Source organism: Oncorhynchus mykiss, chromosome 2 (assembly GCF_057628025.1).
Source record: "Oncorhynchus mykiss isolate SJ-2025 chromosome 2, ASM5762802v1, whole genome shotgun sequence".
NCBI lineage: Eukaryota > Metazoa > Chordata > Actinopteri > Salmoniformes > Salmonidae > Oncorhynchus > Oncorhynchus mykiss.
The window spans coordinates 35,534,250-35,548,738 of NC_143023.1; the positions used below are offsets into that span (position 1 = coordinate 35,534,250).

At 44.6% G+C, this 14,489-nt stretch overlaps 1 protein-coding gene across 2 annotated transcripts in view; it reads right to left on the minus strand.

Annotated features, from left to right (window-relative positions):
- LOC110488787 (protein argonaute-3) overlaps nucleotides 1-14,489 on the minus strand; it is a 43,461-nt gene that overhangs the window by 27,769 nt on the left and 1,203 nt on the right. For both annotated transcript variants that reach the window (XM_021561185.3, XM_090198451.1), the window contains exons 2-4: nucleotides 2,503-2,674; nucleotides 2,123-2,243; nucleotides 1,773-1,981 (exon numbers count right to left, since the gene is read on the minus strand). In XM_021561185.3, the coding sequence (XP_021416860.1) occupies nucleotides 1,773-1,981; nucleotides 2,123-2,243; nucleotides 2,503-2,674 (502 nt within the window). The remainder of the gene's footprint in view (nucleotides 1-1,772; nucleotides 1,982-2,122; nucleotides 2,244-2,502; nucleotides 2,675-14,489) is intronic.

Sequence of the window (14,489 nt, forward strand, 5' to 3'; positions counted from 1 at the left end):
GATTTCCGCGACCGGGAGGTCCGTGGGGAGACGCACAATTGGCCTAGCGTCGTCCGGGTTAGGGAGGGATTGGTCGGTAGGGATCTCCTTGTCTCATCGCGCACCAGCGACTCCTGTGGCGGGCCGGGCGCAGTGCGCGCTAACCAAGGTTGCCAGGTGCACGGTGTAGCCTCCGACACATTGGTGCGGCTGGCTTCCGGGTTGGACGCGCGCTGTGTTAAGAAGCAGTACGGCTGGTTGGGTTATGTATCGGAGGACGCATGACATTCAACCTTTGTCTCTCCTGAGCCCGTACGGGAGTTGTAGCAATGAGACAAGATAGTAGCTACTACAACAATTGGATACCACGAAATTGGGGAGAAAAAGGGGTAAAATTCAACAAACAAAAAATTAAATAAAAATCGGTCGATTTTTAAATTGTATTTATTTGTAATAATAATTACAACAATACTGAATGAACACTTATTTTAACTTAATATAATACATCAATAAAATCAATTTAGCCTCAAATAAATAATGAAATGTGTTCAATTTGGTTTAAATAATGCAAAAACAAAGTGTTGGAGAAGAAAGTAAAAGTGCAATAAGGTGCTATGTAAGAAAGCTAACATTTAAGTTCCTTGCTCAGAACATATGAAAGCTGGTGGTTCCTTTTAACATGAGTCTTCAATATTCCCAGGTAAGGTTTTAGGTTGTAGTTATTATAGGAATTATAGGACTATTTCCCTCTATACCATTTGTATTTCATTAACCTTTGACTATTGGATGTTCTTATAGGCACTTTAGTATTGCCAGTGTAACAGTTTAGCTTCCGTCCCTCTCCTCGCTCCTCCCTGGGCTCGAACCAGCAACACAACGACAACAGCCACCCTCAAAGCAGCGTTAGCCATGCAGAACAAGGGGAACAACCACGCCAAGGCTCAGAGCGAGTGACGTTGGAAACGTATTAGCGAGCGCTAACTATCCAGCCATTTCACTTCGGTTACACCAGCCTCATCTCGGGAGTTAATAGGTTTGAAGTCAAACAGCGCAATGCTTGATGCACAACGAAGAGCTGCTGGCAAGACACCCGAAAGTGCTGTTTGAATGAATGTTTACGCGCCTGCTTCTGCCTACCACCGCTCAGTCAGATACTTGTATGCTCAGTCAGATTATATGTTGCATATAATCTGACTGAGCATACAAGTATCTGACTGAGCGGTGGTAGGCAGAAGCAGGCGCGTAAACATTCATGCTAGGACATGCTAGATAATATCTAGTAATATCGTCAACCATGTGTAGTTAACTAGTGATTATGATTGATTGTTTTTTATAAGATAAGTTTAATGCTAGCTAGCAACTTACCTTGGCTTACTGCATTCGCGTAACAGGCTCCTTGTGGAGTGCAACGAGAGAGAGGCGGGTCGTTATTGCGTTGGACTACTTAACTGTAAGTATGCAAGATTGGATCCTCCGAGCTGACAAGGTTCAAATCTGTCGTTCTGCCCCTGAACAACGCAGTTAACCCACCGTTCCTAGGCCGTCATTGAAAATAAGAATGTGTTCTTAACTGACTTGCCTAGTTAAATAAAAGTGTAAAAAAAAATATATATACAAATTAACATGTAGCAGAGTTGCGTCGTTTGCTTTTAAAAATCAGTTCACTGAGGTTTCCAGGGATAAATTCTCAACTTTTCAGAAATACATGCATCCTGTTGATCAAATAATTAACCCAATCACAAAGTTATAACATTCCCCATTATGACCACTTGGGCGGTGACTGTCCAACTCACTTCATGGAGGGCAAGTGTCGCAGCACTACATCCACAGCGTGTACTGGGTTGGTGCTGATGGGCTTGTCCAGCTCCAGGGGCTCAGGCACGCTGCGGCCCGTTAGCACCTCGTGCAGCATGTGCCAGCTCACCAGGGACACAAACTTGATTGAGACCTTAAAGGGCCGGTCCTTGCCCCCCTCACCCGGTAGAGTGACGTCCAGATCCACCTGTGTGTGTGCGTTAACAGATCAAGAAGTGTGGGAGCGTGAGAGAGTGTGTGTGTTTTCAGTCTTACCCTTGTAGGAGCGCCAGGTAGAGTAGGTTTGACTGTGTGTGTGTATGTGTGTGTCAGTCTATATCCATCTTACCCCTGCGGTTGCCACAGGCAGCGGGTTCGCTGTGTACAAGCTCCTCTTCCCATCGTAGACTGGCCGACGATCCCCAAAGATGGTAACCTTGAAGTGCTGCACCATGGAGTCCACCACCTCCCTACAGAACACAAGACCAAAACAAGTTAAACTCTTTTTAAACTTGTCCAACGGTCTGCAACTTGTGGCTCTGGAGCCACATGCGGCTCTTAAACTACCCATATGTAGCTCTATAATTAGTATTCAAAGTAATAATACATAAAATATAATAGAAGTAGAATAGACACATAAATTACCTCTAGTCACACTTCAACAAGCCATAATCTGATACCACGTGAAACATTTTGAGATCCTAGCGAAAGGCATTATTCTAGGCGTACCTGTTGACGCGGCGCGGGCACTTCTCGGGCTTGATGTCCACCTCATAGAGGTAGACGTCTATCTTGGGGATATCCACCTGGAAGCAGTTGGCCAGCAGCTTGATGGGCTTTCCCATGGTGCCATAGCCAGGCCGCCGCGGCACAGTGAACAGGGGCTGGGCTCCAACGGCTCCTAGAGATGGAAGGAGGGAAGGGGGGAAATGGAAAAAGAACAATAATTCAACTTCCATTACAACAGACCAGCTCTTTGAGAAATAGGCTTAGATTAGTAAATTGCTAAAAATCGGCTTTGACGTGGACACTTTTTTTTTTAAACTAAAAAGTTATGTCTAAATGGGGCGGCCGGTAGCCTAGTTGTTAGAGCGATGGGCCAGTAACAAAAAGGTTGCTGGATCGAATCCCAGAGCTGACAAGGTAAAAATCTGTCGTTCTACCCCTGAACAAGGTGCAACCCACTGTTCCTAGGCCGTCATTGTAAATAAGAATTTGTTCTTAACCGACTTGCCTAGTTCTATAAAAATGACATGTAAAATCACTTGTTGCCTGTGTGTCAAGAAGATAGAGATGTCGGCTGAAAGAATCTACTGGAAGGAACCACTTTAGAAAGTACAGAGACAGCGAGGAATGCTATGGATGTCTTACACAGGAGTAACAATAACCCAGTAGACAGTTATTTTAAAAACAACCCGATGTACCACACTCATCCCAGTGCCATGTTGGGTCTGCCGTCTCGTGGCCTGCCCATCAACATCAGGGGCAGTTGATGTGAAGGGGGAAGGGGGGGGGGGGGGGAACTCGCCTTTTGAAGCTTTGTGCTGGTTTAGCCAGACATTTGCTATGACGTTGCTCCGCTGGCCTGTGTGAGCTGCTTAACTATTGCGCAACACTCAGTCTAACAACTGAGTTCAGATGAGGGGAGTCAGTATATGGTTTGTCCATCCTAAACTGAACAAAAATATTTTAAAAACGCAACATGTAAAGTGTTGGTCCCGTGTTTCATGAGCTGAAATAAAAGATACCAGAAATGTTCCAGACGCACAAAAAGCTTATTTCACAAATTGGCTTACAATCTTGTTAGTGAACATGTCTCCTTTGCCAAAATAATCCATCCACCTGACAGATGTGGTATATTAAGAAGCTGATTAAAACAGCATGATCATTACACAGGTGCACCTTGTGCTGGGGACAATAACAGGCCACTCTAAAATGTACAGTTGTGTCACACAACACAAAGCCACAGACGTCTCAAGTTGAGGGAGCGCACAATTAGCATGCTGACTGCAGGAATGTCCACCAGAGCGGTTGCCAGATGGTAGAGAAATTAACATTCAATTATCTGGCAACCGCTCTGGTGGACATTCCTGCAGTCAGCATGCTAATTGTGCGCTCCCTCAACTTGAGACGTCTGTGATGTCTGTTTCTCTACCGTAAGCCACCTACAACATAGTTTTAGAGAATTTGGCAGTACGTCCAACCAGCCTCACAATTGCAGACCAAGTGTAACCACGCCAGCCCAGGACCTCCACATCCAGCTTCTTCACCTGCATGATCGTCTGAAACCAGCCACCGGACAGTTGCTGAAACCGAGGGGTATTTCTGTAATAAAGCCCTTTTTGTGGGGAAAAATTCAGATTGACTTGGCAGGGCTGCACTCCTGCCCAGTCACGTGAAATCCATAGATTAGGGCCTAATGAATTGATTTCAAATAACTGCTTTCCTTAAATGAACTGTAATTGTTGCGTTCATATTTTTGTTCAGTACACATATCCTCATCACCCCTATTCAACACTTCCATCTCTCAGTCAGGCAGAAAGTAAACCATGGGAGTTTCCCCTCAGCCTCTCTCTGGTACTCTCCACCACCAAAACCAAACTGCCCCAATGTGTCATTGATCAATGAGTGTCAGTGCTATGAATGATTCACCTCCTATTGAGTCATGATGAGCATACATGAGTGGGTGTCAGTTCATTCAGAGCCCCAGCGCAGGGGGGGGGGGGGGGGGGGGGGGGGGGGAATAAAAAAAACATAACAGAACCCTTTCTCAGGTGCTGCTCATGGGATTGGTGCACGAGTGAAGATGTTTGTTTAGGGCTGTCTTTCAGAAGCCGGAGCGTTCATGGTTGTCTCCCCTTCTGTTTCTCTCGCCTGGTGGACCTTGAGGGGTAGGTACAGGGGTGACAGATGCAGGTTGGGTGTAGGCTAAGGTTAGACCTCGGTGGGTCACGATGACAGCAGAGAAAGGGGGATCGTTAGAGACGTCTGGAATTCTAGCCGAAGCTGTCCCACGGACACACACCAGCCCTTTGTGATGGAAATTATCCAGGGGGCCGGTGGGAGACTAGTTTACACATACCGCCACAAAAACAGAGCTTTTCCTGTGCTCTGCCAAGGAGGAGGAGAGGGAGGAGTAGGATGGCTGGGGGAGTGGGCAGGGAGGGCTGGTATTCCTCTCAGGCACTCATATCGTAGAACTAGCCTCCACGCTGCATGAGTCACTGGGCCAACGCAGAGAGAAAGAAACACAGGAGGAGGAGTGTCCTGCCTCTGGACACTGTGCCAGGCATTCTCAAAATGGAAAACGACACTTTCCTCCTAGTCCTGATGTTCTTTTGTACCCCCCTGCCCCCAACCTTCTGACAAGACCTTGCGCGCGCACACACACACGTCCTCCTGATGTGTGTGTAAGCATTTCACATGAAGGTCTACACCTGTTGTAGTCGTCAGTGCATGTGACAAATACAATTTGATGCCGTCTTACACACACACACACACACACACACAGGTGCCTTCTGACACGCCCTTAACGAAACACGCAAGCAAGCACGAACAACCACACACACAGGAAAGCAGCTGCAACGTCATCATCCCACCATGCAGCGAGCGAGACACAAAAAACACCAAGGCCACAGAGAGAAAAGGATAACACACACCCACAAACAGCGGATCAAAAATTCAGAGCACTGCAAAAAAAACACAAAAAAAAAAGTGGCAGAAACGACTCAACATTTCCACGCTTCCGGTTATTAAACCTAACCCTCCTGCCTATTTCTGATTCAGACTTTCAGAGAAATTGATTCAAAACACACTCGTGTGCAGAACTAAACTAGACGGCAAAAAGCCTTGTCGCAAAATCCCTTCCAAGGTATGCTAGCGTATTCTCTCTGTTACTGATCATTCAGAATGCTTCTCAAGCACACACACGGCCTAGTATCTCAATTCTCCCCCCCGTCTAAACTATTTCAGCCCCTTGCAGACAAAACAAGTACAAGCACGCCCCTGGGAACTGTAGAGTTAGGGGAACGTTGGAGGGATGCGGCTGTCAGGGCAGGGAGTTACGTAGTAGGGGGGAGCTGACTACTCTAGTCTGAGGTTTCTCTGACACTGTCGGCCCCAGTGGCCCCGAGCTGGCCCTGTCCTCAGGTCACCCACTGCCCATATAAGGCATATTCAGTACCATGCAAGCAACACAGCAGAGAGAGACCAGTGTCTCAGAGGAACACACACACACACACACGTGAAGCTGAACTGCTCCAATGAACTCGACCTGAGAAACACACCAAAGGATCAACCAAAAATGTCAAACTCTACAAATCAAAAAAGTTGAGGCCAAAACTGCACACCAAAATTAGTACTCACCTATCCTGGAATACCATGACCTGTAGGCCTTCCCATAGACATAACAAGATTTCCGGCAACGACAGATGGCCTCCTCAAAAGCCCATGTGGAGGAATCAAAGGCTTGTGGTCTGCGTCATTTAGCGGTGAGAGAGGTAGCAGGTTCAAGGAAACCTACCACTCGTGTGTTTACTCTGAAAGACTGTGCGGTCAGAAGATTCGTAAAGGAAGAACGTGTTTTCCCAAACAGAAAAATTCTAGGTACTCAAGTCTTTCAACACTTTGTCTCATTTTGTTTCCTGACCCTATGACCTTCATGTTACGGACTACAGTACAGACACCAACTAAAAAGAGGCAGCTAACTGGGTAGTATTCGTTAGGGCATACCGTAGGAAAACGGCGTACAACAGAAAACAAAAAAGAGCGTTATTGGACAAGGTCAGATGGTCAGAAACAGAAATAACTGCTTTCTCCATTTGGTGGCTAATGAATATGCCACTGATATTAGAAAGAAAAAGTCAGTGGGTATGAGGAGAGATAAGATGAACTGACCTTGTTATGACAATTTCTCAGTCAAACTAACTGAAGTGGATGTGCCAAAATGGGTACAAAGCAACAAACTCTGCCAGGTTGGTTCCATCATTTATTTTATTTAAGTGTCTTTTATGAGCAAGCCGGCATTCGATCTCAGGCGACCTCAGCTGGCCACACTCAAAGATTGGACACTGGTTAACGTTCTGAGGTGAAAAAGTACTAGGCTATAGTATTACAGGCTAGGAGAGAAACCAGTTGCCACATCCCTGAAAAGCAATGGATGCCCACACTGACTGGGGTCATGTTCAGTAGGCACAGAATGGATAAAAACAGACTCAGAGATGCATTCTGCTACCTGAACTCAATGAACTCCAACAAAAAACTCTTAAAACATATTGCAACAGTGTGCACTAATGAACATGACCTAGTTACCAATACACATGAAGTCTGGGCTCTCCCTTCCTCACTCCCGCTGCCTTCAACAATGATTGGCTGCAAACGTACTCACACAGACGCAGGGCAGACCCACACACACACACACAGCTGTATGTCTAATCTGGACAGGCCTGGGCTGTGGGAACAGGGCGAGCGCTCCGATGCGGAGCAGAAGGCATCAGTCACAGCAGGCAGCGGCCCAGGCACACACGGCTGGACGGACGCACAGTGACAGAGCGCCGCGGGCTGGGAGGGACTGATGTGTGTCAAACAAATAGTTTATTCCCCCCTCTGTCACTTGTTCCATCTACCTCAGTGCTCAGAGAGTGTCGGGCACCGACCCGAGCCACCACAGCTGCCATTCACTCCACAACCAAAACACAAGCCAAAGCTGTACAGGGAGACCGAGGAGGGAGAGGCAACATGAAGTACTCTGAGGATGGATGGCAGGGGGGGAAAGCAAGGCAGGCTGGACCTAGAGTGGACACAGACACACGTGAATGAGATAGCCTGGCTGAGGATTCCACAGGTGAATGTTAAATGAAGCACTGTGTAAACCAGGGCAAGCCCAGCCTGGTCAGAACAACCCCCTTGGTACGAGCAGAGGGCACAATTAAAACACATTTAGTGGTGAGGGAGAACCTCCAACTCTGTTATTAGGACTAGGAAGGGGGGTATATGGACTGGCGTTAGGCCAGGAGTTGCATTAATCCAGAATGATGTATTTGTAACAGAAAATATATATATATTTTTAAACGCAGAACAAATATCTTGCAGCGTTTTGTAAACACAGATCTAAAATGCTTCTTATTGTAATTTCTGCTCGACATCAGACTTTCATTTTGTGCTTCAGTTGCACTTCTCCCGGATGAGAATTCATGAAAGGGCATTCTATCAGCAGACAGAGCTCTGACTGATGTCTAGCTAATTTTCTCCGGTAAAATGCAAGATGAACATCTAGCAAAATATTTGAAAACTTAGCTGGCTACATTCTTTCCATGATCAACATTAGAAATATAATGGCCATGCATCAATGCACTTCTGAAAATGAAGGCATTTTCTGCCGAATGGTGTTTCTCGAATGTATTTTCTGTGAAGGAAAACTACAGTCGCAGACCCCTGATCACTCTATTGAAGTGAAAACTTCCAACAAAACACAGGTGAAATGGTTTAAAAACGCAGGTTTTTGATGGTCTGCGTTTTGAAAATGAAGATTTATGAACTCAAACGCGACCTCTGTAGGCTTATCTCAATGAAATCAGTCAGTGATACAAAAAAAAAAAACATCCTATTGCCAGCCAATCAAATGCATTGTTTCAAGACAGCACACAAAAAGATGACTTTTCTGGGGTAATTTCTCACTTTCAACAACATCAGGCTCTGTCTTCTCTCACACAAAAAAAAGTTGGTTACCCCTTTAAGACACCCCTCACATCAGCCCTGGGTCCCTCTCTTCCTGTCTGAACCCCCCCCCCTGCACTGTGCCACTTGTGTTCCCCCTATAGATTTAGGCTAAATGGTCCTCACAAAACAGAGCTCAGGAAGGAGAGAAGAGTGCCCAATCCAGGCCTCCCCCTCATCCCACTGAGCTGAAACAGACATCCCCCAGCCTCACAGCCCACTCCTAACTGGGCCCTCCTACTGACTCAGTCAGTCCTCTCCATCTATCCCCACACTCTCTCCCTCCCTCCCACTCTGGCTCAGTGATTCACTCTCTCTGGCTCTCCCACTCTCTCTTCCGCTGATTTATCGCCCTCCCCCTCATGAGTTCAATTCTAGCCACGCTCACAACATGTGAAGGTCGACACAGACAAACGCTTCTCAATCTAGCACCCATGCATGGGCTGTTTTAATTAAAACTTGTTAGAAGTGAAGAATAACATTCCTTTCTAGGCTATGGGGACACAGGCTGCAAGATCCTAACGAACACAGGCCCGTGTTCATTAGGGCACGCAACAAAAAACACCTTGCAACGGTAAAGAGAAATTTAGTATTTCTCATATGACAACTCCAGGTTGTCCCTCCCCGTTTGTCTGTTTGTCCGTTTCTTCCAGTTGGTTCCTAATGAATACTAACTACTCAGGTCTAGCCTGTATGTGAATATTCCAGCTGATCGTCAACATCATCCTAATGTGAGTGGTGCAATGTGTCCCAAATGGGCCATCTTTGGACAAGGATTTGAAAATCAAAAAGGTTGTTCTCAAATTCCCGCCTTTTTTCTTCAAGTAAAGTGGAAAGAGAGAGGGAGAGAGAGAGAGAGAGTGAGGATAAGAAAGGTGGTGGGCGTGGGGGTTAAGTGAAACCAAAAAAAAACAAGAGCGGGAAGAACAAGAGGAAGGAAAGTGTGAATCAGAAAGACAGAACTGCTATATATGCCCATTCAAAATTAGCTACTGCTAACAAACTTTTTAAGTACCTCAACCACATTTACCTAGAAGACCCCCTTCATAGTTGGCAACTAGCCTGAGGTGTAAGGGGACAGAGTGTGGGGGGGGTCCCCTGTACTGCCTGTGTGGTGTCGCTTTGTCTTTCGGTAAAACCCACACAGGTGTGTGTGGATGAGGCTGTGTATGTCACGGGCGTATCCATTACAACAGGAAGCAGCTGCACTTCTCATGGACTATCAAGCGTGCCAGGTTACCCATCCAAAACTAATTGACAATAGAACTCATCTTAACGCAAAATACAATAGGGCAAAAATATAGAACTTTTGAAAGAATTTTATTTTTTTTAAATAATAAAAAGGGCCTCGATCTCATCACGGTATTTGTGTGCATTCAAATAGCCATGATAAAATGCAACTGTGTTCGTTGGCTGCCCATACCATAACTCCACTGCCACCATGGGGCACTGTTCACAATGTTGACATCAGCAAACCGCTCACCAACACGACACCATAGACTTGACCTGCGTTTGTGGCAGTACGTCCAACCGGCCTCACATTCTCTAAAAAGACCTGAGGCGGCTTATGGAAGAGAAATTAACATTCAATTCCCTGGCAACAGCTCTGGTGTACATTCTTGCAGTCAGCATGCTAATTGCACGCTCCCTCAACTTGAGACATCTGTGGCATTGTGTTGTGACACAGCTGCACATTTTAGAGTGGCCTTTATTGTCCCCAGCACAAGGTGCACCTGTGTAATGATCGTGCTGTTTAATCAGCTTCTTGATATGCCACAACGATCAGGTGGATGGATTATCTTGGCAAATGAGAAATGCTCACTAACAGGGATGTATACAAATTTGTGCACAACATTTTAGAGAAATTAGCTTTTTGTGCATGTGGAAGATTTCTGGGGGGGGGAGGGGGGGGGTTTCAGCTCATGAAACATGGGACCAACACTTTACATGTTTCATTTATATTTTTGTTCAGTGTAATATCCAACCTCATACGAACAAAGATTTATGATCATGTGTTGCCTTTCAAATACCATACAGACGTGTATGATGGACGAGATTTTAAGGGTTAAAAGCTCAAGTCATATCCTATGAGCTCTAGCTAATCTTTGCATGATGCCAGACTGCCGTTGGAATTAATTTGTTTAAGGGCGGCAGGGTGGCCTAGTGGTTAGAGCATTAGACTAGTAACCGGAAGGTTGCAAGTTCAAACCCCCGCGCTGACAATCTTTCGTTCTGCCCCTGAACAGGCAGTTAACCCAGTTAGGCCGTCATTGAAAATAAGAATTTGTTCGTAACTGACTTGCTTAGTTAAATAAAGGTAAAATAAACACTGTAGCAAAATGTTTTAAAACAGGAAAGCAAGAAGAGAGAGCTTCTTATCAGTCGAATCCCCAGTTATTCCCCTTTTAAACTCTACAACCTGAGGAGATTCAGAGGTCAGTTGCCGGGGGGAGACCTCCTCTGGAGGGAATCAATATAGCTCTGTCTGGCATGACCGTATCAGGTGTCACTCACTGGGTCTACCTGCTAGGGTATCGTTGCAGGAGAAGTGGAAAGCTTCCGTTACGACAACAGACAAAGCAAACTGTAAAAAACAGTTTCCCTGCCTGTCATTGTAAACGGCAAGAAGGAACTGTCTGACCTAGGCTACCATCTAGGTTATACAGGGTCTCCTCTATTATGGATGCTTTCCCTTTTGATTTAGGCCTAGCCTACACATCACCACTGTTTTGCAGTCTAGTCATGAGAGAAGATGACCATGCAGTCCCACTTACTATTCAAACTGAAATGCTTTGAATAAGGAAAACTAGTCAGTAACTTTGCCTCTCCTGAACTAGGCCCCTATAACATCGAAATCAAACTTTTCTAATAGAACATGGTTATTTCATTTTTTTCGAAGTCCATAACAATGCTCAAACATCAGCAGACCACTTTTGAAGTCTGGGAAAAATCTAAGAAATGTTGATGTAGTTACCCTTTAATGCAAAAGTGTGCACCAGCTAGAGACAATGGAAGGGTCAGTAGGAAGCACCATTTCCTCTAGTCTATAGGGCAGTGATTGGGGACGTTGCCCTGTGTAGGGTGCCGTCTTTCAGATGGGACTTTAATAACGGGTGTACGGACTCTTTGTGGTCACTGAAGAGCCCATAGCACTTACAAAAGAGTAGTGGTGTTAACCCTGGCGTCCTGGCTAAATTCCCAATCTGGCCCTCATCATGGCCACCTAATCATCCCCAACTTACAATTAGCTCATTCATCCCCTCTCCCCTGTAACTATTCCCCAGGTCGTTGCTGTAAATGAGAACGTGTTATCAGTCAACTTACCTGGTAAAATAAGGGATACATTTTTTTTTTTTTAAATTTTTATTTTTTTATTTTTTAAAAGGCACACAGGGGAATTCCCGTTTCAGAAAGTTGAAGGAAACTACAAATCACTGATGCATTTTGTTCATGTCTTATGATTAACTTGAGCAAAATAATACCTAAGTTCAATACATTTTTGAATATTGTTGAATTCCGTTTTAATGTCTGGATTTTGTCCTCATGTTCCGGAAGTGATTTTATAGGGCCCTACTGACCTCTGATAAACAGTGTGGCACATGTCTGCTGTGACAAACAAGACAACCCTATTGCTGAACCACAGGAGGCTGCGGAGGGGAGAACGACTCATAATTATGTCCGGAACAGCTCAAATGGAATGGAATGGCAGGAGATGGCTGGAGACCATGTGTTTGATACTACACCGAGTCCATTCTCCCCAATTAAGGTGCCGCCAATCACGTGTGCTGAACGACTCATGCATAACCATGTGGACTTTTCTATGACTAACGATTAAACGACGTGAGTAGGAAGATACCCATGAAGGTTGAAGTGTGATGCCACAAAACGTTTGTTAAGTCTCCATTTCATAGCATTGCTCCACTTATGACTAACTACAAGACTTCATCAAAGACACTGTACTCCCACATTGTGTATGTATTGAATTACATTTCACCTGTGACTCACACATGGCCAACAGACAACTGTTGAGGAACTCCCCTAGCTACAGTTAAACAAATAGTAGCCAGTAGCCATTCATGAATATACCTAGGTGTTTTTAGCAACAATGGGTGTATTTACATGCACTAGCATTGCTTTCAATTAGATGTTGACCGATTAATCAGAATGGACGATTAATTAGGGCCGATTTCAACTTTTCATAAGCGGTCATCTGCATTTTTGCAAGCCGATTATGGCTGATTATATTGCAATCCACGAGGAGACTGTGTGGCAGGCTGACCACCTGTTGCGTGAGTGCAGGCAGCGAGGAGACAAGGTAAGTTGCTAGCTAGCATTAAACTTACCTTATAAAAAAAACAATCAAACTACACATGGTTGATGATATTACTAGTTTAACTAGCTTGTCCTGCATTGCATATAATCAATGCGGTGCCTGAAATTGTGTCACTTCTCTTGCGTTCGGAGTCAGGGTATATGCAGCAGTTTGGGGTCGCCTGGCTCGTTGAGTACTGTGTGAAGACCATTTCTTCCTAACAAAGGCCGTAATTAATTTGCCGGAATTGTACATAATTATGACATAACATTGAAGGTTGTGCAATGTAACAGCAATATTTAGACTTAGGTTTGCTACCCCTTCGATAAAACACAGAATGATTCCGTATTTCACTTAAAGAATAAAAGTTGTTTTTGATAGTTTCTTGATTAGACCATATTAATGACCTAAGGCTCATATTTCTGTGTTTATTATAATTAAGTCTATGATTTGATATTTGACAGAGCAGTCTGACTGAGCGGTGGTAGAATGCAGCAGGCTCGTAAGCATTCATTCAAACAGCACTTTACAGTGTTTGCCAGCAGCTCTTAGCAATGCTTGAAGCACAGCGCTGTTTATGACTTCAAGCCTATCAACTCCCGAGGTTAGGCTGGCAATCCTAAAATGCCTATAAGAACATCCTATAGTCAAAGGTCTATGAAATTGCTTCTGAAATTGCTTCTGAAGCTAAGCAGGGTTGGTCCTGGTCCGTCCCTGGATGGGAGACCAGATGCTGCTGGAATTGTTGTTGGAGGGCCAGTAGGAGGCACTCTTTCCTCTGGTCTAAAAAATACCCCAATGCCCCAGGGCAGTGATTGGGGACACTGCCCTGTGTAGGGTGCCGTCTTTCGGATGGGACATTAAACGGGTGTCCTGACTCTCTGAGGTCATTAAAGATCCCATGGCACTTATCGTAAGAGTAGGAGTGTTAACCCTGGTGTCCTTGCTAAATCTGGCCCTCAAGCCATCACGGTCACCTAATAATCGACAGTTTATAATTGGCTCATTCATACCCCTCTCCCCTGTTACTATTCCCCAGGTCGTTGCTGTAAATGAGAACGTGTTCTCAGTCAATTTATCTGGTAAAATAATAGATAAATAATATTAAAAAACACAAATGGTATAGAGATGAATAGTCCTATAAAAGCTACAAAGTAAAACTTCTTACCTGGGAATATTGAAGACTCATGTTAAAAGGAACCACCAGCTTTTATATATTCTCATGTTCTGAGCAAGGAACTTAAACGTTAGCTTTTTTTACATGGCACATATTGCACTTTTACTCTTCTCCAACAACTGTTTTTGCATTATTTAAACCAAATTGAACATGATTAATTTATTTGAGACTATTTGAGATTAAGTTACAATAAAAGTGTTCATTGTTCATTCAGTGTTGTAATTATTACACACACACACACACACATATAAGCAGATTAACCGGTATAGGCTTTTTTTGGTCCTCCAATAAATCGTTATCTGTGTTAAACAAATCATAATTCGGTCGACCTCTAGTTTCAATTGTATTTAACAAAAACAGTCCGCGTGAAGCCAGAAGTTAAATACATTTCCATTTCAACTTACTGTGCAGGAAGGTTGGTTGCTTGTGTTGCAATGTCAGTGTTGGGAAACATCACATGCAACAATTTAGTAGATCATTTTGGCATAAGAGCAATGACAACCAATTAGTTAC